This window comes from Prionailurus bengalensis, chromosome A1, assembly GCF_016509475.1.
Source record: "Prionailurus bengalensis isolate Pbe53 chromosome A1, Fcat_Pben_1.1_paternal_pri, whole genome shotgun sequence".
NCBI lineage: Eukaryota > Metazoa > Chordata > Mammalia > Carnivora > Felidae > Prionailurus > Prionailurus bengalensis.
The window spans coordinates 212,772,358-212,793,319 of record NC_057343.1 but is presented as its reverse complement, the minus strand read 5'-3'; the positions used below and the strand labels follow the sequence as shown (position 1 = coordinate 212,793,319).

General features: G+C 41.3%; 2 protein-coding genes across 3 annotated transcripts in view; both read left to right on the top strand.

Moving 5' to 3' along the window:
• The first annotated feature begins 112 nt into the window (after positions 1 to 112).
• Positions 113 to 10,821, top strand: BRIX1 (biogenesis of ribosomes BRX1). Its single transcript, XM_043600123.1, has 10 exons — positions 113 to 271; positions 3,084 to 3,195; positions 5,191 to 5,234; positions 7,148 to 7,218; positions 7,493 to 7,542; positions 7,650 to 7,723; positions 7,883 to 7,933; positions 8,075 to 8,176; positions 10,039 to 10,167; positions 10,415 to 10,821. The coding sequence occupies exons 1-10, from the start codon at positions 113 to 115 to the stop codon at positions 10,682 to 10,684; spliced, it is 1,062 nt and encodes a 353-aa protein (XP_043456058.1). The 3' UTR covers positions 10,685 to 10,821.
• Positions 10,822 to 13,699: 2,878 nt separating this feature from the next.
• DNAJC21 (DnaJ heat shock protein family (Hsp40) member C21) overlaps positions 13,700 to 20,962 on the top strand; it is a 29,584-nt gene continuing 22,321 nt past the window's right edge. For both annotated transcript variants that reach the window (XM_043600089.1, XM_043600099.1), the window contains exon 1: positions 13,700 to 14,046. In XM_043600089.1, coding sequence (XP_043456024.1) covers positions 13,950 to 14,046 — 97 coding nt within the window. In that variant the 5' untranslated portion in view covers positions 13,700 to 13,949. The remainder of the gene's footprint in view (positions 14,047 to 20,962) is intronic.

The following is a 20,962-nucleotide window of genomic DNA, read 5'->3' as shown; positions in this document are numbered from 1 at the left end:
GTACCATAGAGCCGGGGGACTGCAGAGCCGATCGCACGGTATCATAGAGATCGGAAAGGGGAGCGAGCGGCGGAGCCGGAAGGAAAGCCGAGACCGAAGGACATCGGGCAAGATGGCGGCGACCAAGAGGAAGCGGCGTGGAGGCTTGGCTGTTCAGGCGAAAAAACCAAAAAGGAACGAGAAAGATGCCAAGCAGCCAGCGAAGCTGCGCGACGTGGCAGAAGAGACGAAGGAAGAGGAGAGAGACCGTATTCCAGGCCCCGTTTGCAAGGTAGAGGAAGCTTGCCTCCTGGCTGCACCTGCAGCTGCGGCTCTGCGCGCCGTCCCTGGGGCTGTCTACCTGACGAGAGCCCTGCTGATTTCGGAGTTGCCTGTCTGTGAGGCGAGCTCGGTCTCCGCTCACCTCCCAGTCGGACAGGGCACCGCGCTTACAGCTAGCTCGTGCACGTGGCCGCCCTCCGGGAGGCGGCCGGCTGGGGAAGTGGGTGGCCTTCGGAACACTTACCCGTTCTTAGGAGGCGACTTACGGGGTACTCAGCCTCAGTATTCTCTTCTAGTAATTCCATTCCCCCCCCCCCCCCCTGCGGGTGGTATTACTTTTCCTTAAAGTTATTTCTCGCTTTTGAGTATATTTATTCCAGTGGTTAGGATTCCCTCATTCTGCGTTAGTTACTGTCAGTCGGAGACCCTGAAGCTTGTTATGCGGTCTTTTGAAGAGTTCATGTCCTTGGGATATTGACTTTGACTTCTGTGATCAAGTCTTTAACTCTTAAGGGATGATGAAAACTAGACTGGATACAATGAATTTTTCTTTGCATTCAAATTTGTAATATGTCAGGCGTGCACGAAACTAATATGTTAGCTTTGGGATTGCTAAATTAGAATGTGACTCCTTTCTGAAGTATTGGGAGTTTAGAGAGAAACTAATTCATGTAAGTCCATGGTTTGTGTTCAGAAGATGGTGAACACAATTGTTGGGCCTAACTTCCATTCCTTAAGCTAGATCGAATACTGTGGAGACAAAGATGGTCTTTGATTTATTCCTGTTTTGATTTTGTCTACTTTCCTAACCCTTAGCTTAGTACCCTAGCAGGTAGTAGGTGATAAATGACCACATACGGTGGTGGCAAGCACTAGGAAAGGAGTTAGCTTTGAGGGATAAAAAACGAATTTAAATTCTAGCGCTGCAGTTAACTCATGGCTTCATTTTGAGCTCTTTTCTCATCTGTAAATTAAGAGGAAGAAAATGTGTTTTACTTTTTGTGAAGAATAAGATGGACTTCTAGAAGATTTTCAGTAAATGTTAATGCTCTCACTCTCCTTCAGTTGGAAAGGAATATGGTAGTTATCTATGATCTGAGCCATAATATGAAAAATTGTATGGAAGTGCTTAAGATAGAGGTTGCTTTTACTCTAGAACAGCGAGGTCGTGAAGGATTTAGCCCTTGAGCTGGATCTCAAAGTGAAGGCACAATTTCAATATTCATTATTCAAAAATGAATGATCAAAGGCAGTGAAATGGAGGGAAAATGCTGAAAATAAAAAAAAAAAGCCAAATTAACTGAAAGGTAGGGTTGATTTGGGGCATAGTGAGGTAAAAAATATATTTTATAATCTAGTGTTATAGCGATGTCATTTTGGAGTTTGATTAGAAAATCCAGGGAGGTTAAGGATGTGATTGAACCAGTGCTTTAAAAAGATTAAGCTGTTGCTATAGTTCCCCCGTATCAATTGGAGAAACACCTGTCTGGAAAGGCTAGCATTTAGGAGATTTAAGGTGTTAAGGATCTGTTGAGAATATGATGCTCAGGACACTGAAGCAATCTGCTTAAGGTCGCACAGTAGTGGCTCTACTTACAATACACACATTTTTGGTGTGTTTTTCAATACTTCTAAGTTAATTCTCTGTAACCTAAGGGATGTCTTTGTAATAAAAGTGTTAAACTCAGAGAAAAAAAAAAGATGATAAGGATCTGAATGAGGGTACTGTGAAAGGGAAGGGATTAAGAGTTGTTGCAAGGAAAAATTGACAGCATTTAGAAGTGCTTATGATATAGGATAATAGGGCAAATGGATAATTTAAAGCTTGGGGGATGGAAATGATGGTGGCATCATCAGAAAAATAAACAAGAAATTTACTGTATTTAAGGTTTAGTATTCCTAGAGTTGAACTTGAGGTATTAAGTCAAATACTTGGATTATTAGCAGTGGGGAGATTTCCTTACCTTTCCATAGATTTGACGATTGAAGCTATGGAATGATTATGAGAACTCTGGCCTGGAGAGAACAAAAATAAAAAGAGGACTAGGAATCTTTAGAGTCAGGAGGAGGAACTGGAGACATGGAAGAAGAAAAACCAAAAATGAAGAAAGTCAGAGAAAGCGTTTCTGTGAGGCAGCCGTGGTCGGCGAATACCACTGAGAGATTGTCAGGATTGTTCGGTCTGCTACCTGGAAGCTTTTTATGAATGTTATAGTGTCTCTCTACTTGCCATATATAACTTTTTTTGTTGTTTTTTTAGGAGTTAACTTTTCCATTGGCTGTATTATTTTATTAGAACCAAGAGCTACCTTTAGCTTGCTTCTTTAGATAGAGGATCCAAATTTTGTCTGTTAGATAAAACAGGGACTTTTAAGTTTCCTTTTTTTGCCTCATCACATGATGCCATGATGCTTTGCCACTTCTGTCTTATATCACAGATATGTTGTGGTTCCCTAAGGATTTCATGCTGTTCTTGCCTCCATGCCTTTACTGATTTGCTTGCTTGTTGACTGTCTTCTCACATAAGAACAGTGCCTGACTCCTGGTAGGAACCTGGTAAATATTGAGTTAATACTAAAGTTCTCTTGTGAAAGAAATATTGACTAGAGTTCATTCTGCTTTCAGCAGTGGAAAGATTCTCTAGTGAAACATCTGTCTGAATTACACACATGGGAGAGAGGCAGAAGTAAGCATGTGGTATGGATACATTAGAGGATAGTAGAGTACTTAAAAACTGGATACTTTTAAAACTATCTTTGAAAAAACAAACAAGGTACGTTCAGTGTGAGATTTAAAAATCTTCACATTTTCTTTTTCTTTAGGGCAAGTGGAAAAATAAGGAACGGATTCTTATCTTTTCTTCTAGAGGAATAAATTTCAGAACAAGACATTTAATGCAAGACTTGAGGATGTTGATGCCTCATTCTAAAGCAGGTGCCTTTATATCCTACATTTTAAAAGTTCTTATATGTTTATATATTTTTATTTTCAATCATTGTTCAACCTTGTCATTTGTTCAGTTTTATCAGGTAAAGAACTACGTCGCCTCAGAAGTTCATCTTTTCAATAACAGGATTTTCCAATGAACATTTTGTTAGAAATTCTTTGCAAAATTCATTAAACATTCCCTTCACTTTCTTAGATATCCTGGTATTAATTATCAAAACATTTTTCGAGGATCCTTCATTGTAATGCTCTCAGAGGTTACAAGCTGGTTTGTCCTTCTAAATAATTCAGGACTGCCATGTATTGCTATCTGCATTTTTTTCTAACTGTTCTTGGGATTCCTGGGTGGCCCAGTTGGTTAAGCCAACTCTCTTAAGCCAACAATCTGACTCTTGGTTTTGGCTGTTGGATCGAGTCCCGTGTCCAACTCTGTGCTGACAGAGCGGAGCCTGCTTGCAATTCTGTCTCTCCCCCTATCTTTCTCTGCGCCACCCTTGCCCACTCTTTCTCTCTCTCTCTCAAAATAAATAAATAAACTTAAAAAAAAAACTGTTCTTATTAAAAAGTTAATGGACTGGAGTAGGATTTGAAGCACCTTTAATTTGGGGCTCAGCCTACTCCTAAATGCCAAGATACTCTTTTTGGCAATGATGTATCCTGCAGTCAAGTGAAGTTTTAAGCTTAGAAGTGTGGCAGTACCAGGGTGCCTGGGTGGCTCAGTCGGTTAAGCGTCCGACTTCGGCTCAGGTCATGATCTCACAGCTCGTGGGTTCCAGCCCCGCGTCGGGCTCTGTGCTGACTGCTCAGAGCCTGGAGCCTGCTTTGGATTCTGCGTCTCCCTGTCTCTCTGCCCCCTCCCCGACTTGTGCTCTCTCTCTCTCTCAAAAAAAATTGTAAAAAAAAAAAGTGTGGCAGTACCACCATACGGCTGCTTTTGTGTCTGTGTCGGAGGGAGCTTTTGGCTCTAATTCTAGGTGATAGCTTTGTTCCTTCGACAACTGTTTCTCAAACTGAGAACAGCTATTACTGCTGTTTACATCTTTGTATCTCTAAAACTAATAAGAGATTGATTTATATATTTTTTTCTGTGATGATGTAAAACTCTTTTTTCAATCCATCTCCTTTGACAACTGTGATTCAAGACTGAAAAATTTTCTTCAGTTCAAATTTTAGTTTCCTCAGTGAATGTTCCTTAAACTGCAATCCTAGAACATAGTCTTTGTGAGAATGTTTCCTTATTTGAAAGGGACTTAAAGAATATGTAAAGTTGACGAGAAACACTGCTTAGGTCATAGTTTATGATTCTTGAGGACTATCTTTTTTTTAATTTATTTTATTTTATTATTTTGTTTTTTTTTTTTACATTTACTTATTTTTGAGAGAGAGAGAGAGAGACAGAGCACAAGTGGGGGAGGGGCAGAGACAGAAGGAGACACAGAATCCGAAGCAGGCTCCAGGCTCCAAGCTGACAGCACAGAGCCCAACGCAGGGCTCGAACCCACAAACAGTGAGATCATGACCTGAGCCAAGTCGGACGCTTAACCGACTGGACCACCCGGGCACCCCTTGAGGACTATCTTTAATTAGTCATTTTTTATAAAAAGTGAACATTTTTTAAATGGTCATGTGTTTTTAGGTCTAATAATTTTGAAAATTAATGAAGTCTGGGGAGCCTGGGTGGCTCAGTTGGTTAAGCATCCAACTTTGGCTCAGGTTATGATCTCATGGTTCGTGAGTTCGAGCCCCACGTTGGGCTCTGTACTGACAGCTCGGAGTCTGGAGCCTGCTTCAGATTCTGTTTTTCCCTCTCTCTCTGTGCCTCCCCTGCTCACAACTGTCTCTCTCTCTCAAAAATAAAACCATTTAAAAAATTTTTTTTTAATTAATAAAATCTCTTAAACTGACGATTGTAAAAACAGTACTTTTTTAGAAAGAATGCAATTTGTTTTAATTAACTTTGAAATCTTATTTTTTCTTTTTTAGATACGAAAATGGATCGTAAAGACAAGTTATTTGTGATTAATGAGGTAATTTTAGATAGTAATTCAAGTAAAATATTCTAGGAACACTAGGAACAATATTTTGGAACACTGAAGATAGTTCATTTAAAGAATAACTCTGTTACTCAGTGACTTTTAAATTGTTTTGTAAAAGATACTCAAATTTTATTAACTCTTCAATAATCTGCCTTACAAATTTTTGTATACTCACTGTCTATATCTCACAGTTTAGTGCTTCAATATATATATTTCTTAATCATTCATATATTTGTCTTATCTCACCAAACATACTGAAATTTCTGGAGGACAAGGATTTTATCTTACCCTTTTTTTTCTTATCATGTACAGTACAGTGCTAAATTCACAGTAAGTGCTTGTTAAAAAAAACTGTCAACATGTACAGAGTAAATTAAAAATTCATTAATTATTTTTAAAACCACACATTTTAAAAAAGTATTTTGCCAGTATTAAAAGTGAAACACGTGGTATTTGCTCTTAAGATACTATAAGTTAGTAATAGGTTACTTTTCCAAGTATTGTTGAAGATACTGAGCTTAAATTTTTAAGCAAATTTTTTAAAATTTAGAAGTGTTTTCAGATAATTTTCTTTTCCTATTAGAAACGCTTATTTAGCACAGATATTTGAACCTCTGCTATATATTCTAGTGCATTATTTTAGTGCTGTGGAAACTGTTTAACAAAACAACACCTCTGTGTCCACTGGGGCTCACATTCTAATGGGGGATTCAGTTCATGAACAAGTATAATTCCAAGTGAAGATAGGTGGAAAAAAAAACAGGGTATGAGTTTCCAGTAACTGAGGCTTGACTAGAAAACAACCAACTTAGTGTTATTGTTCTAAGACCAATAAGAAACAAAAGCATTGGACCTATCACTTTAAGTTGTTAGGTTAAAAGTCTCAAGTAGTTGAGAGTTGATGAATGTATATTGATTTATGAATAATACAGTAATATAAACCTTCAGGATGTTGAAGTTTAATTCAACTTGAAATAGGTTTTCTGTATTTCTCCCTTTCACTAGTCCCTTAGTGACTTTGCAAAACTGAGTACAGATGAGGAAAAAAAATCTTAAATTTCTTGAGCTTCAAATCAAAATGCTGAAGAATTAAAAATAAAAATAACTAGGGGCACCTGGGTGGCTCAGTTGGTTAAACGTCCCAAATGCAGCTTAGGTCATGATCTCACGGTTTGAGTTTGAGCCCCACTTCAGGCTCTGTGCTGACAGTACAGAGCCTGGAGCCTGCTTCAGATTCTGTGTCTCCTCTCTCTGCCCCTACCCTGCTCTCACTCTGTTTCTCTCTCAAAAATAAATAAACATTTAAAAAAATTAGAATAACCATCACAGGGGTCCCTGGGTGGCTCAGTGTCTGACTCTGGATTTCGGCTCAGGTCACGATCCCAGGGTTGTGAGATCAAGCCCCACATCAGGTTCTGTGCCGAGCTGGAGCATGCTTAAGATTCTCACTCTCTCCCTGTGCCCCTCTCCCCCACACATGCACTCTTTCTCTCTCTCAAGTAAAAAAATAATAATAATAAAAATAGCCCTTATAAAGGATGTATTTGGTTCTTTAAGGACCATATTTTCCTAAGATCAGTGAGGCTGATTGTAGTGTGCTTTATCCCTAGGGCATCTTTTTTTTTTTTTTTTTTTTTTTTTTTACTTTTTGTAGGCTGCACCTGGGAGTATGGTCGGAAGAAGAGGTTGTCAGTAAGCAGAGAAGAGGCCAGAGTATCTAGTTTACTTTAGGCAGAATACCTAAGAGGAACTTTAAATGGATGTTTTGGTGAATTTACCTAGATTTAGACCTTTGTAGCCTATTAATCTGCTTAAGTTTTTTGGAGGAGTCTAGATATTAATTGCATTGAATTGCTTTGGTTCTCATTTTTATTGTCTATTTCATTTTTCTATACTTTGTTTAGGTTTGTGAAATGAAAAACTGCAATAAATGTATCTATTTTGAAGCTAAGAAAAAACAGGATCTCTATATGTGGTAAGAGTATGTATTAAGTAAGATTTTGGTGGAACTGTTCTTGTAAATGGATTATTTGCATCTCTTAGGTTATATATCTCTTTCAGTCTTTTATAGAAAAAGACTGGGCCAGGGGATGAAGCAAACTCATTTGATTTCACGAAAGTCAAAACTTTTAAAGAAAATTAAATGTGTGGATATTACAAGCATGTTACGGTGTTTTTTAAACCATGAGGTAGTAAGAATTTACTACATTCTAAATTCTAATTAGTTGAAAAAACTCCATATTTTTCAGGCTTTCAAATTCACCTCATGGACCATCTGCTAAATTCCTCGTTCAAAATAGTAAGTTGACTCCATTTAAGATTTTTTTTAATGAAAAAATTGAAAATGCTCTTTTGGAATAATTGTGCTAAGCTTATAACTGTTTTTATTTGTTATAATTTTTCTAGTTCATACCCTAGCTGAACTAAAGATGACTGGAAACTGTTTGAAAGGTTCTCGGCCCCTTTTGTCTTTTGACCCTGTAAGTATCTCATTTAGTGTATGAGGTCTAATTTTCTTACTCTGCATGGTTGTTTTTTAGTGGATATAGTTGTGTAATTGAGTTAAAATTTTTTAAAAATCCACAATTTTAAACAAAACACTGTTGTCAAATAATATGTTCACTTTATTTTTTTAATAGGCTTTTGATGAATTACCGCATTATGCTCTGTTAAAAGAACTCTTAATTCAGGTAACTATCTTTTCTAGAAAGTATTTTTAGTAATATAAATGAGTGTCTCCTTTGGACTTTTTGTTAATTTAGGTATCTAAAACATACATGGAATGTGGCAGAATAAGAAACTGACATATCATTTATTTTTATTTTTACTAGATCTTTAGTACACCACGGTATCATCCCAAAAGCCAGCCATTTGTGGACCATGTGTTTACTTTCACCATTTTGGATAATAGGATATGGTTTCGGAACTTTCAGGTTAGCTTTAATTAATTTTTAGTTACACTTTGAAATGAAGTAGGATATATAATGTTTGTGAAAATGTAAATAATAATTCATTTTTTTTTTTTTTTAACGTTTATTTATTTTTGAGACCAAGAGAGACAGAGCATGAATGGGGGAGGGGCAGAGAGAGAGGGAGACACAGAATCGGAAGCAGGCTCCGGGCTCTGAGCCATCAGCCCAGAGCCCAACGCGGGGCTCGAACCCATGGACTGCGAGATTGTGACCTGAGCTGAAGTCGGATGCCTAACCGACTGAGCCACCCAGGCACCCCTAACTCGTTTTGTTTTAAATAGCTTTTTGCTCCCACAGACTTGTAGCAATTAACTACTGTCTCATACTTCTCTACATGGCTATCAGTTGTTATGGAGTAAGGTTTTTCTAACAAGCAACTATATATTCAGTAAAATAAAAGTTTCTCTCCAGAGGTTGGAATCTGGGGGTAGAGGGTGTTAAGACTTCGAAAAACATGATCCCTGTCGAATTCATTCAATGAGAACTATAAGATGAATCATACAGTGTTTTAGCAGAGGTGACTCTGGAAGTCTTGAAGCAGGAGTTTGGCAGGATGGTAAGTCTGCAGAAAAGTGGAGAGGTAGAAAGAACAGCAAGACCACTTCAGACAGCATTGAAAGTAACCTACGCTAGTTTTTTGGACACCTGGGTCGTTCAGTCAGTTGAGGGTCCGACTTCGGCTCAGGTCATGATTTCCCAGTTTGAACCCTGCATCCAGCTCACTGCTGTCAGCCTATCAGCACAGAGCCCACTTCGGATCCTGTCTCCCCACCCTTCTCTCTGACCCTCCGCCTGCTTACTCTTTTTCTCAAAATATAAAAAACATTAAAAACCAGTTATCTGATTGGCTCAGTCAGTTACACATCCGACTTTGGTTCAGGTCATGATCTCATGGATCATGAGTTTGAGCCCCACATTAGGCTTGCTGTTATCAGCGCAGAGCCTGCTTCAGACCCTCTCTGCCCTGCCTGCTTCCGTGCCCTCTTTCTCAAAAATAATTTTGTTTTTATTTTCATTAATTTTTAAGTTTTCTTAAATGTTTATTTATCACATAGAGACACATAGAAAGAGACACAGAATCCTAAGCAGGCTCCAGGCTCTGAGCTGTCAGCAGAATGCTCAACGTGGGGACTCCAACTCATGAGCCATGAGATCCTGAGCTGATGTTGGATGTTTAACCAACTGATGATGTTTAGGTACCCCTAAAAAAAAAAAAAGTAAAAACCTAGGCTGTTTTCTGCATTGTTGTTCTATTGGATACCTTGCAGTGTAAGTTAAACATATCCCCTTAACCTCTGAGGACACATACCTGAACCAACACTGTTAGTATTTGTAGCTCAGAAGTTGCCTCTGAATTTGACAATCAGCCGCCATTCAAAAATAAATTTGGACATGTGTCCTTTTATATACCTCTTAATCTAATTTGAATTAGATGTATAAATACAATTCAGGGGTTGGCTTAAATTTTAAAAGGGTTCCCCCATAGGGTGCTTTAATACATTTTGTTATAGTGGTCGCAATTTTAAACATTGATTTAACCACAGTTTTTCAAGAATACGTGCATTGTGAGAAGCCAGGTAAAGACCAAATTGAAATTACTCAATTTTAAAAGAACACGCTGAAAAAAATGTAAATATTTTCCCATGACAATTACCAGTACCTAGTAATATATTTCAGAAAATACTGATAATTTGGCCAAGTTTTCACTTCTACCTTAATTGGCTTTCACTTCTTTTAGGCATATTTGTAATGAGGGTAGAGCCAGGGTAACTTTTAGGAACAGTATATCCAAACCAAAATGAAATATTTCCTTTGTATTAAAGATCATAGAAGAAGATGCAGCTCTTGTAGAAATAGGACCTCGTTTCGTCTTAAATCTGATAAAGATTTTCCAGGGAAGTTTTGGAGGACCAACTCTATATGAAAATCCTCACTACCAGTCCCCAAACATGGTAAGCTGTTTTTGTTGTTTAGTGGTTTCTCAGTGCCCAGGGAACTCTGGCCAGAGTAATTCTGTCAAGTGATTTCTGTTAAACCATGAAACTTAATTTGTTTTTTGCTGCATACAGCCTTGCAGATTACTACTTTTTTTAATGACATGAGTGAAGGGGAAAATACGATTCACAAGTGAATGTCCTCACCGTATATAATGTTTATTTTTAGTTTGAAAGTGTCTGATGATATTTTTTTGTTTATTAGCATCGGCGTGTCATAAGATCCATCACAGCTGCAAAATACAAAGAGAAACAACAGGTGAAAGATGCACAGAAAATGAAAAAGAAGGAACCAAAGACTGTTCTTCCACACGATCCCACTGCAGATGTTTTTGTTATACCAGCTGAGGAAAAGCCAATAGAAATACAGTGGGTAAAACCAGAGCCAAAAGTTGATTTGAAAGCAAGAAAGAAAAGGATTTACAAAAGGCAAAGAAAAATGAAACAGAAGATGAACAGTGGGAATACAAAATGAATCAGTGGATAACTAACTTTTCAGTAATTTTGTATTTATTTTGTATTCAACGTGTAAATACTTTTATTATCCAGGACTACCTTATGTCTTATTAGTGTGGCATGTAAGACAAAGAAAAATCAAAATTTGTGGCTTCAGTGGTGTGTGTGTGTGTGTTTTTTCTAAATATCCCCAGAACTCGTCAGTTAATTTCTGGGGTTTTTTTCAAAGCTTATTTGGTATTACTAAAAATTTAGCACACTTAAGGTTTAGGCCTACTGTCTTGGATTAAAATTTGGGGGTTAACAAAGCTGAAATTGAAACAGATTTATTGGGTCATTATTACTTGTAAAACAATGCATTAGGCACTTTGAGAGCTTAGTTTTAGATGGTAAAGTGCAGGTAAGGAAAGCATCTTAACTGAAGTTGGAGTCACCGAGTCTCAATTAATGAGGTGTTGGAAAAGCCAATCTCTGATCTTGTTTTCTCACCTCAAGAAAGAATACAATTAAAATTCTTAGATTTTGAGAATCAAATGGGTTAATACATGTGTTGAAAGTATTTTGTGGATTAGAGATTTAATTTAGAAGCAGTGGGTATAAATTACTTAATAAATTAGCAGGAAGAAAAATGGAATGAACAGTAGTTAGAGGGCAGCAGAACATCTAAGTTTCTCCCCTTATGAAAGAGCTGTTTGACCATCCTGCAACATTAAGACCTTGTGGTTCCCCTAAATACTGTACTTCACCAAGTTTAGTGTTCATTTATTTACTTTCACCCTGGACAACAGGGAAAATTTTTTGTTATTTGGTAGGTTAAAAAAGGAATACCTTTTTTTTGGCTGGGTATTGGTTTTTATTTTGTGACTAACCTTGTTTTTGTGTGGTAGTTCTCTTTTACTAATTTGTCAAAGGTGTTACACAGCAAGGTTATCCTAGACATCTTTCCTAGTTCCTCACTTGTATTTTAATTTTGTTCTGTATTTTAAATCTAGGCAGAACAAACAGATTTCCACTATATTTCATTTTTTAATTATCTTCAAAGGAACGTCTTGAATGTGCAATTAGGCTACTTTATTTTGAAATAGTCTAAATTAGGCTATCTTGAAATCTAAATCAAACAGGTAATTCAGAGGTTCATATTTTTTTGTTAATTTATTTTGAGAGAGAGAGAGGGAGAGAGGATCCCAGGCAGGCTCCAGGCTGTCAGCGCAGAGCCCAGTGTTGGGCTCGAACCCACAAACCGTGAGATCAAGAGTCAGATGTTTGACCCAGGCGCCCCCCAGAGGTTCAGTTTAAATACTTGCGTGTGGTTAATGAAGGCTAAATCTGGTTAAGTGCGGGGGGGGGGGGGGGGGAATCTTATTTATTTAGGCAATTAAATATATCCCAGGATGAAAAGAAGTTGTATTCATGATTTGAATTTAAACACCCATATCCTAATAAGTTAATTATAGGTTATAAGAAAAACTGGCTCAACAAGTTCGGAGTTTGAGTGAAGACCCAAATTTTTAACACTTTTGGAGGTGTTTTAGAGTTGTAGTGGAATTTCCATTTAACAAGTTTGATTATCAGTTTCTACATATTTTCCTATCCCAAATTACCTTTCACAGTCATTTATGTGGGTGCCTCATTTGAATGAGAATTCCTCTCTCAAGTCCTGTTCATTTAGAAGTCAACTTACATAATAAAGGTAATCCTTTAAACAAATTTATATCCAGTGTAATTGTCTTTACATCTCTATACAATATTACAGGAAAAACATCCCTCTTCTCTCAGGAGGAGAAAGGCAAATAAATGGCAGGTTGAAGCAAAGCCAGATGTAGTCGGAGGAAGAAAAAAGTTCTGTGTCAATTTTTGTCTCCTTGCCCCCAGTCCCATTCTCCAAAGGGGAAAGTTTCCATTTTTCCCTGTAGTGAAACTCTTCAATCCCTCTCCATTGCCAGCTTACAAACTAAGGCTGTATAGTATCTTCCTTCTTTGAAAAAGAGGCAGGAGTATGAATTTTGAGTGTGGGTTGGTTGGACTGTGTGGGGAAAATGAGGTTTAGGGTTGGCTTGTTTTGATAAGGTGCAGGGGGGCAGGCTATTAAGCAAGGGACAACCTTGTACAATAGATCTTAGCAATAGAGCCACCCCCTTCTCTAACTGTACATGGTTGACAAAATCTACGCCTAACAACTGATGCATGTAAACATTCCACATTGCAATGAAATAATGTTGGTGTATATATTTCACCAATATATTTTAATGACAATTACGGTACTATTTTGACACCTCAAATTGGAACAATTGTACAGATCGTCCATCCTGTAATAGTGTACCGGTTGGATTAACAAAAATTGGTTAAATACGATCCCTTAACTGCATTCTTTACCAATCTTGGAAATGTAGGATGAGAAGCCAGAAAGTTAGGATTAAAGAGTGATGGATGGATGGGTCAGCACAATTTTATCCATACTGGTGGTAAAACATTTGGTGTGTTACTTAAATGTCTTGGTGCTCTCTCACATTGTTCCAGTTTAAGGCTTATATTTACTGTTATTTCTCTGCATGTGGGTCAGGATGAACAATGTTAGAGATTGCGATAATTGGCAGCTGAAAAAGAGAATTGAAGAGTTAAAAAACCTGGTGTTCCATCCAACTGAATCCAGCCATTGATTAGTTGGGGAGGCCTGAGCAAGTCACTCGACTACTTAGAGCCCGGGTTGCCTCATCTGTAAAAACAGGCTCTGCTGAGAAATTATCTTCAGAAAACAAGATGTTTTCCAGAATCCCATCAGACTCCTGTCAGCCCTCAGGTGGGCTGCCCAGTAGGTGCACCTTACACTGACCGCCTTCTGTGCCCCTCACAATGACGCCTACCGTGACCCCGCCTCCCACCTGCGGGCGGCCCCGCCTTCATCCCGCCGCGGCCCCGCCTCGCACCTGCCGTGGCCCTGCCTCCATCCGGCCGCGGCTCCGCCTCCCACCCGCCGTGGCCCCGCCTCCCTCTCGCGTAGCTTTTCCCGGAACCGAGCCCTCCCCCCGCCCATGCGGAGCCGCGGCCGCCGGCGCCGCCCCCTCCTTGCGCCCGCGTGCCGCAGCCCGCGCCGCCTGTCGCCGCCGCGCGCCTCCGCCGTCCGGCGCCGCTGCCGCCGCCGCCGCCGCGCTCGCTGGCTGGCCCGGTGCGGGCGCCGGACTCCCGCCGCCGAAGAGAATCAGCAGCGCCGTCGCCACCACTTCGGCCCGGGCCCGGGCCCCGGCCCCGCCCCGGGCCCCGGCCCCAGCCCCCTGCCCGGTCGGGCGATGAAGTGTCACTACGAGGCGCTAGGGGTGCGGCGCGACGCCAGCGAAGAGGAGCTCAAGAAGGCCTATCGGAAGCTGGCCCTGAAATGGCACCCGGGTAACTACTCCGCAACCGCCGCAGCCCTCGCAAAAGCCCCTCCACCCTTCCCACCCTTCCCACCCTTCTCCCCGGAATAACTCCGAGACCCTGGCCAGTCTCGACCTACGGAACCTGTAACTTCCCTCGTCCTGGAGACCGGCCCGGTCCCCGCCAGGTGCCCCTGCGTAGTGCTCCTCTCGCTGGGCGTCCGCTCCGCGCCTCAGTGGATGCATCCCTCTACCCTAGGCTTCGCTGGAGCCCCCAGCACCCCGTCCCCTCCCAGACCCCCCCACCCCACCCGACGCTTCCCGCGAGGCCACCTGATGGGAAGGACAACATTGTACCGACTTCACCCGCTCCTCTCACCCCTTCGCCAACACCACCGAAAGAGGAGTCGTGGGTTCTCTGGCTTGGCCCTTGCTTGAGTCCCGGCCGCTCAGCTAGCTGGATTTTAACTTCATCACGGAGTCCCAGCTACCCACGTGTAATTTATGGACCCTCATTGAAATTTAGACAAACTAGTAAAATGTCTTTTAAATAGCTGTGCCTTTTTTTTTTTTTTCCTCTCCAAGTAAGCTGTTGAAGTACAAACCCTGTACTCCACTTTGGATGTTCTGCAGATTGAGTTTTAATTGGGTGTCTTCCCTAGTGAAGTTTGTATGTGTACTTAGAAGTATGTTTCCTTTGGATGTTTTTTTTTTTAATTTTTTTTTTCAGTGTTTATTTATTTTTGGGACAGAGAGAGACAGAGCATGAACAGAGGAGGGGCAGAGAGAGAGGGAGACACAGAATCGGAAACAGGCTCCAGGCTCTGAGCCATCAGCCCAGAGCCCGACGCGGGGCTCGAACTCACAGACCGCGAGATCGTGACCTGGCTGAAGTCGGACGCTTAACCGACTGCGCCACCCAGGCGCCCCTCCTTTGTATGTTTTATTTGGTGGTAGTTCAGGCCTGTGTGACCTTTGTGAAGTAATCTGATCTTACAGACTGGGAAACTAAGACTGTAGTCGAATGTCAGCTTTTTGAGGTTTATAAGAGGTTTACACATTAGCACTAATCAGTAAGCGCATTTATAGTCTCCAGTACATGCAGGTCACCATAGTAAGATTCTGAAATGCTAAGAGACTTCAAGAGTGTTGCTGGGAAAATATGCCCTACGCCAGGAAAAGGCAACTACAAGTGCAAACCAAACAGCAGAACATACACAATTGGTAGTTGGATTGATAGAACAACTTACAAATGCCCCAGGGATTCAGGGGAGGGAGTTTTCACTGTGTCTTGAGAGGCAGCGAGGCTTCCCGTTGGCACAGAAGCCTGGATTTTAGCTGGATCCTAAAGGAATGGAATTGGGAAAAGTGAACTTAACGGTAGAGGGAAGAGGAAGAGCATCATGGTGGACAGAAGATGGCCCAGGGGATGGTTTGACCGAAGGCAGTGTTTCCTGGAAATCTGAAAATATGGGTTGGGAGAAGAGCTGAAAGAAGGGCCTGGGACTCAGAGTCGGAAGGTAATGTCTGTAGGTGGTGGAACAAGAAATCAAGGTATGGGTTTGTTACTTAAAATGGTAATGATTACCCGCAGAGGAGCTAAACATGTGTATTGGAAAGGAAGAAGTAAGCTAAACGTTTGTTACAGCAGGAAGTCAGTAGCTATATCCAAAATTAGTAAATACAAAAACAGCATAGAAACATATTCTTAGAGTAATAGAGGTTGTCATCAGAAATTGAATTAGGAATTAGAAAGAAGTTAGGAATTCCTTGACTCTCTGGCTGGGAAAGTGTGAGAAAGGATTAATGCTTGTGACCCAATACATACATTTTGATGACAGTGTTCCGATGTTTTTGAAAAGTAGTTTTAAGATTAGATTGTAAAGCGTCTTGAATGTTAGGCTAAGGACTGTGAAATTGTTTTTCGATAATGGAGGGTTGAAGCTGATTTTATTAAGATACCTTGAGGAGGTACTGTGATGGGAACTGAGTAGATTAAAGAGAGACAGAAGTCCGTTAAGAGTCCACCGTGACAAATAAGGGCCCAAGCCAGGTTGGGGATCAGTGTGAGGGAAGGGCAGGGCTGGGTCGAAGAGATGGTGTAAAGGAAAAATGACCAGATTTGGTGATTAGTTGGAAATCAGTGCAAGGAAGAAGTATGCAAATGTTATTAAAAACATCAGTTAACTATTTTGAAACCAAACCAGTTAGTAACTAAATGTGAATATCTTCTCTGAATGCCATCATAAGTCATAGCATCCTAAATATCTCTTGGTTTGAAGATGCTTATACCTTTAAAGGATACATACTCTTCCAGGAGATACATGATTCTGATATACTTTGCTGTGCTGGCTTGTTAATTTGTTCAGTTCGTCACTCGGCAAATGTTTAATTTCATTCTATGAGCAAGGTCCCATGTTAGATGTTTCTGAGGTTGACGTATGGACTTTTCTTCAAAGAATGATTTGTACCTCAAGGTGAAAGGCTGCTCATTTTTCATTGTTAAAGGTAATTTCTTCTGGGTTGTTTTTTTTTTTTTTTAATTGAGCAACTGAAAATAATTCTCAGGGTGCACAGTACTGCCTAGTGAAGGGAAGGCTTTTATCAGATGACTGCCCTGAGCACTTTACTGTGTAAATGAGACAGGAATGGTCCCTGCCTTCTGCCGGCACTTATAGTCTTCAGGGAGTCACAGGAAAACAGGCAATTTCAGTCTGGTGAGATAAGAGCCACATGAGAGCAAATAGAAGATGCTTATCAGCACACATACATGACCTGGACTAAGTTTGTTATGGGTGGGATAGATGTTCATCTCTGAAGAAGGGACCTTAAGGTGAGACCTAACACCAGAAAGCAGGGAATACAGGTGGAGGGAGGCAAGACAAAGCATGGCAGAGTGCAGGAAGGGAAAAGACATAAGCATGGCCAGGTGGCCAGCAGCCAGGTCTTGGAGGTTGGGGTAAACTGGATTAGGCAGATTGGATTCTCACCACAGGGCATTGGGAAGCCACTGAAGAGTTGGAAGCAGGGGTTTTTGTTTTTCGAGCATCTCTCTGGCTGTTATGGAGAGAGTACATTGGAGCAGGCAAGACTGGAGGTAGGGAGACCAGAAGGTCAAGGTACGTTGAAGACCCATGGTGATGGGACCTGGGGATGGAAATCGAGCCAAGTGCCAGAATTCTCAGTGAGTTAAGTGGCGGAGGGGTTGAGAGCTGCTTGGACGGTGAGAAGGGGAAGAAGGTGGGTGGTGGCCAGTGAATAGTCTGGAAGGAATGCTAGTTTGCCCTCGGAGATGAGTAAAGGACCAGAGGCCAGGAACCAGGAGGATGCGGCTCCAGCACCAGCCCTGCCCTGTGAGGGCTGCAGCTGAAGGGGCCCGAGAGGGAAGCCTACGGGGAAGTGGTGTTTTAAGGGAGCCTGGCCTCCGTCAAGGCAGGACGTAAAAGGCTCAATCCATGAAATCTTCTGGAAGGCACTGTAAAAATGTTTAGGAGGGAATAGAAGAGAGTGTCAGGGGATCAGGAGAAAAGCACAAATAGTGTGAGAATGTCTTTTAAACTTTTTCAGCTGGATTTGCAATGCCTGTGGCCTTTGCATGTGGCTAGTAATAAATGTGGGCTTTCTGTTTCTTTATTATTGCTTTTTAACTTACTGCATTTTTAATTTTAGATCCCAGTTTAACATGGTCAACCCTTTCAGGTATATTTAAGTGAAATAAAAAGCCATATGACAGACTGAAAAAAATATTTAAGAAAGATGCTTCAGTAAGGGGTTAGATCTTATTTTCAGCTGGTGCATTGACGGACTTCATGTGTTTAAAAGCTTGAGCTTTCTCCACATTTCTTTGGGGGAGGAAGGAAGGGAGTGGGAAGAAACAGGACAACAAAGTACAGTACTGATTAAAAGGTGAAGAAGAACCACCCACCTACCTCCCCCAGTCACCTTTTTTGTTTTATGTGGGAAGGTTTATTTGCTGGCATTTTCTGCCACCCCTCTGTAATTTGGACTGTGCTTTTTTATTTATCTGACAAAAAGTTTATGAATGATTTGATGAAGATGTAGAAATCATGAGCGTTTTTAGCTGGACTCTCCCCTTGAAGGCAGATCAGGACTGTGTTGAGCTGCGTGTGACGGGAGGCTGGCTGCAGTAACTAAACCAAGTAGTTTTGTTTTTCTCACCTAGCAAGGAATCCACCGGTGGCCCAGCTTGGTAGCCCCGGCTGCTTGATGAAACCTTCAAAGACCTGCTCCAGGGTCCTGACCAGAAGGCTTGAGTGCTCGCACCAAGTATAAGCAATTAAGCCTCAAAGATAGTTTGTTGCTCTCTCGCGGAGAGGTGCTGAGATAGGCAGGCTGCCATGGAGCGGTTCTCCTCCACTGGGTCCGTGGACTCTGCTCAGCCGCTCGTAGGTGGGCCCTCACTTGCTGTCCAGGGTGGCAGTTGGGGATCCCAGAGAGCAGAGTGGAGGAGGACAGGAGAGAGCAGGGACAGAGAGTGCCTGCCAGTTGCCTTTCAAGGAAGACTTTTAAAAGCTGTCATAGAACACTTTTACACGTGTTCAACGACAGCTTAGTCACGGTCCTGCCCCAGCTTCAAAGGAGACTGAGAAATGGAGTTTTTATTACAGGACCAGATGCCCACCACAAAATCAGGGTTCACTTGTTACTGGGACAAGGGGATGAACTAGCAGTCTCTGCCTCAATCCTCAGCATCACCTGTAGGCCTTATATCCTGGCTTTAGGCTGCGTTAAGGGCAAAAAGTGAATGCCACCAAAGCCCATTCGTTTCATGGGGAAAATAAAACCTTTCCTGGGAAGTTTCAATTGGTAGGCATGTGTTTATATCTCCTTGGCTAAACCTGATATCCCCAACCTCAAGAAATTCTGGGGCGGTGAATTTTTTAACTGGGTACTTTACCACTGTGAACAAAATCAGGGTTTTGTTAGAAAGAAGATGAGACTAGATATGGGGTAGACAACTACTAGTATCTTTCGCAGAGTGGTAATCAAAATTTAAAATAATTACAACAGGGCACTGAGTGTCCTGTGTTACCTAAAACCTGATGCAGCAGGGCCATAACAAAACGGAATTTGGTAGTACAGTAAAGCCTTAGCTTGCGAGCATAATTTGTTCTGGAAACATGCTTGTAATCCAAAGCACTCCTATATTAAAGCGAATTTGGTAGTACAGTAAAGCGTTAGCTTGCGAGCATAATTTGTTCTGGAAACATGCTTGTAATCCAAAGCACTCCTATATTAAAGCGAATTTCAGAAACCGTTGGTTCAGTTGTGTTCATGTGACCTTTGGCATCATGTGCTACTTGTATTGCAAGATATCACTCGTTAGTCAAGTTAAAATGTACTAGAAATGTTTTCTCATCTTGTAGATGAGAACTCGCAGAACAAGTTACTTGCCATCCAAGGTTTTATTGTGTTCATTGGAAATAACAGAAAACCTAGCTGCAGTGGCTTACAAAAAATTAAGAAGGTTCTCTCTGTCTCTCTCTCTCTCACTCTCTCACTGCCTTACTGCGAGAAGGCTTGGAGGTAGGTTCCTGCTGGCATTGTTTCAGTGGTTCATGTTTCAGTGGTCTCAAGATGGCTGCTGAAGCACCAAACATCATGTCCACATGCAAGACAGGAAGAAAGAGGAAGGAAAGAAAATACACTAATAGACTTCTGCTGCCATCTCATTGGTCGGATCTGTGTCATAGGGCCATTCTAGCCGCAAGGGAGGCTGGGAAAGTAAGTACTTTCGCTTATCCAGCCTCCACAGTAGAGGCTGCAAGAGGAAAGGGGAGAGGTGTTGGACGATCCAGCATTTGGTGCCTGCCACAGAATGGATTAAGAGCTTTATCTGAGTGGTTGTTTTTTTTTAAGTTTATTTATTTATTTTGAGAGAGTGTGTGAGAGACAGAGAGAGAGAAAGAGAGTATGAGTGAGGGTGAGGCAGAGAGGGAGAGAGAGAATCCCAGCATGGAGCCTGATGCCAGCCTGACTCAGGCTCAATCTCCTGAACCTTGAGATCATGACCTGAACCAAAATTAAAAGTCAGACGTTTAACCGACTGGGCCACCCAGGCGCCTCTTGAGCTATATCTGAATTTTAAAAAGTCCATTATATAGTTGTTAGTTGGCTTGTCAGTAATATGCAAAAGACTTGAAACATTGTCAGCTGTAAATTCAGCATGAGGTAATGATGTCACCGAAGGTTAATGCAATGAGCTGTAGTGATTAAAAGTAGTGTGAAGAAAAGGAAGTAATGACTGGCTCCTTGATTATTGGTGCCTGTCTTCAACTGCATTGGAGGTAGGGGATTGTGGTGTGCCCTAAGAAATGGGAATATTTTGTGCAGGAAGAAGGTTGACTATGAGATGACTGTTGACTGTCTTCAGATGGACTACACTGTGGAAAGGGATTTAGACTTGCATCATATTACTTTTCATTTATAGTTAGGCTGCAGGGATGGAGATTTTTTTTTCTTCCAATTTAACAGGGCTGTGATTCTAAAATAATATGGAAAACTTTTTGTGTTAAAGTATCTTTGGGGTGCATGGGTGGGTCAGTTGGTTAAGTGTCTGTCTCTTGGTTTGGGCTCAGGTTATGATCTCATAGTTCATGAGTTTGAGCCCCTCGTAGAGCTCTGTGCTGACAGCGTGGAGCCTGCTTGAGAGTCTCTCTCTCTGCCCCTTCCCCACTTGCACCCACATGCTCTCCCTCAAAATAAATAAATAAACATTTTTTAAAAAGTATCTTAACAAGAAGAGCTGTGGCAAATTGGTGCATTTGAGAAAGTATCGTCAGTGATAATTGAGCAGAATACCACCTGAAGGACTGGGCACCAGTGTGATGGTACCTAAAAAGAAGAGGCAGGATGTCCTCGAAGGTCTTATTCTAAGGCTGCAAGATTCTTCGTAGGGAGTATGTTTCTATCACACTTTTCCTCCA

Excerpts from the sequence above, each read along its gene's own strand:
- BRIX1 (XM_043600123.1), top strand. The coding sequence starts at position 113 with ATGGCGGCGACCAAGAGGAAGCGGCGTGGAGGCTTGGCTGTTCAGGCG. Across the intron at positions 3,196-5,190 it reads GATGCCTCATTCTAAAGCAG|ATACGAAAATGGATCGTAAA; the intron begins GTGCCTTTATAT and ends TTTCTTTTTTAG. Across the intron at positions 7,219-7,492 it reads AAACAGGATCTCTATATGTG|GCTTTCAAATTCACCTCATG; the intron begins GTAAGAGTATGT and ends CATATTTTTCAG.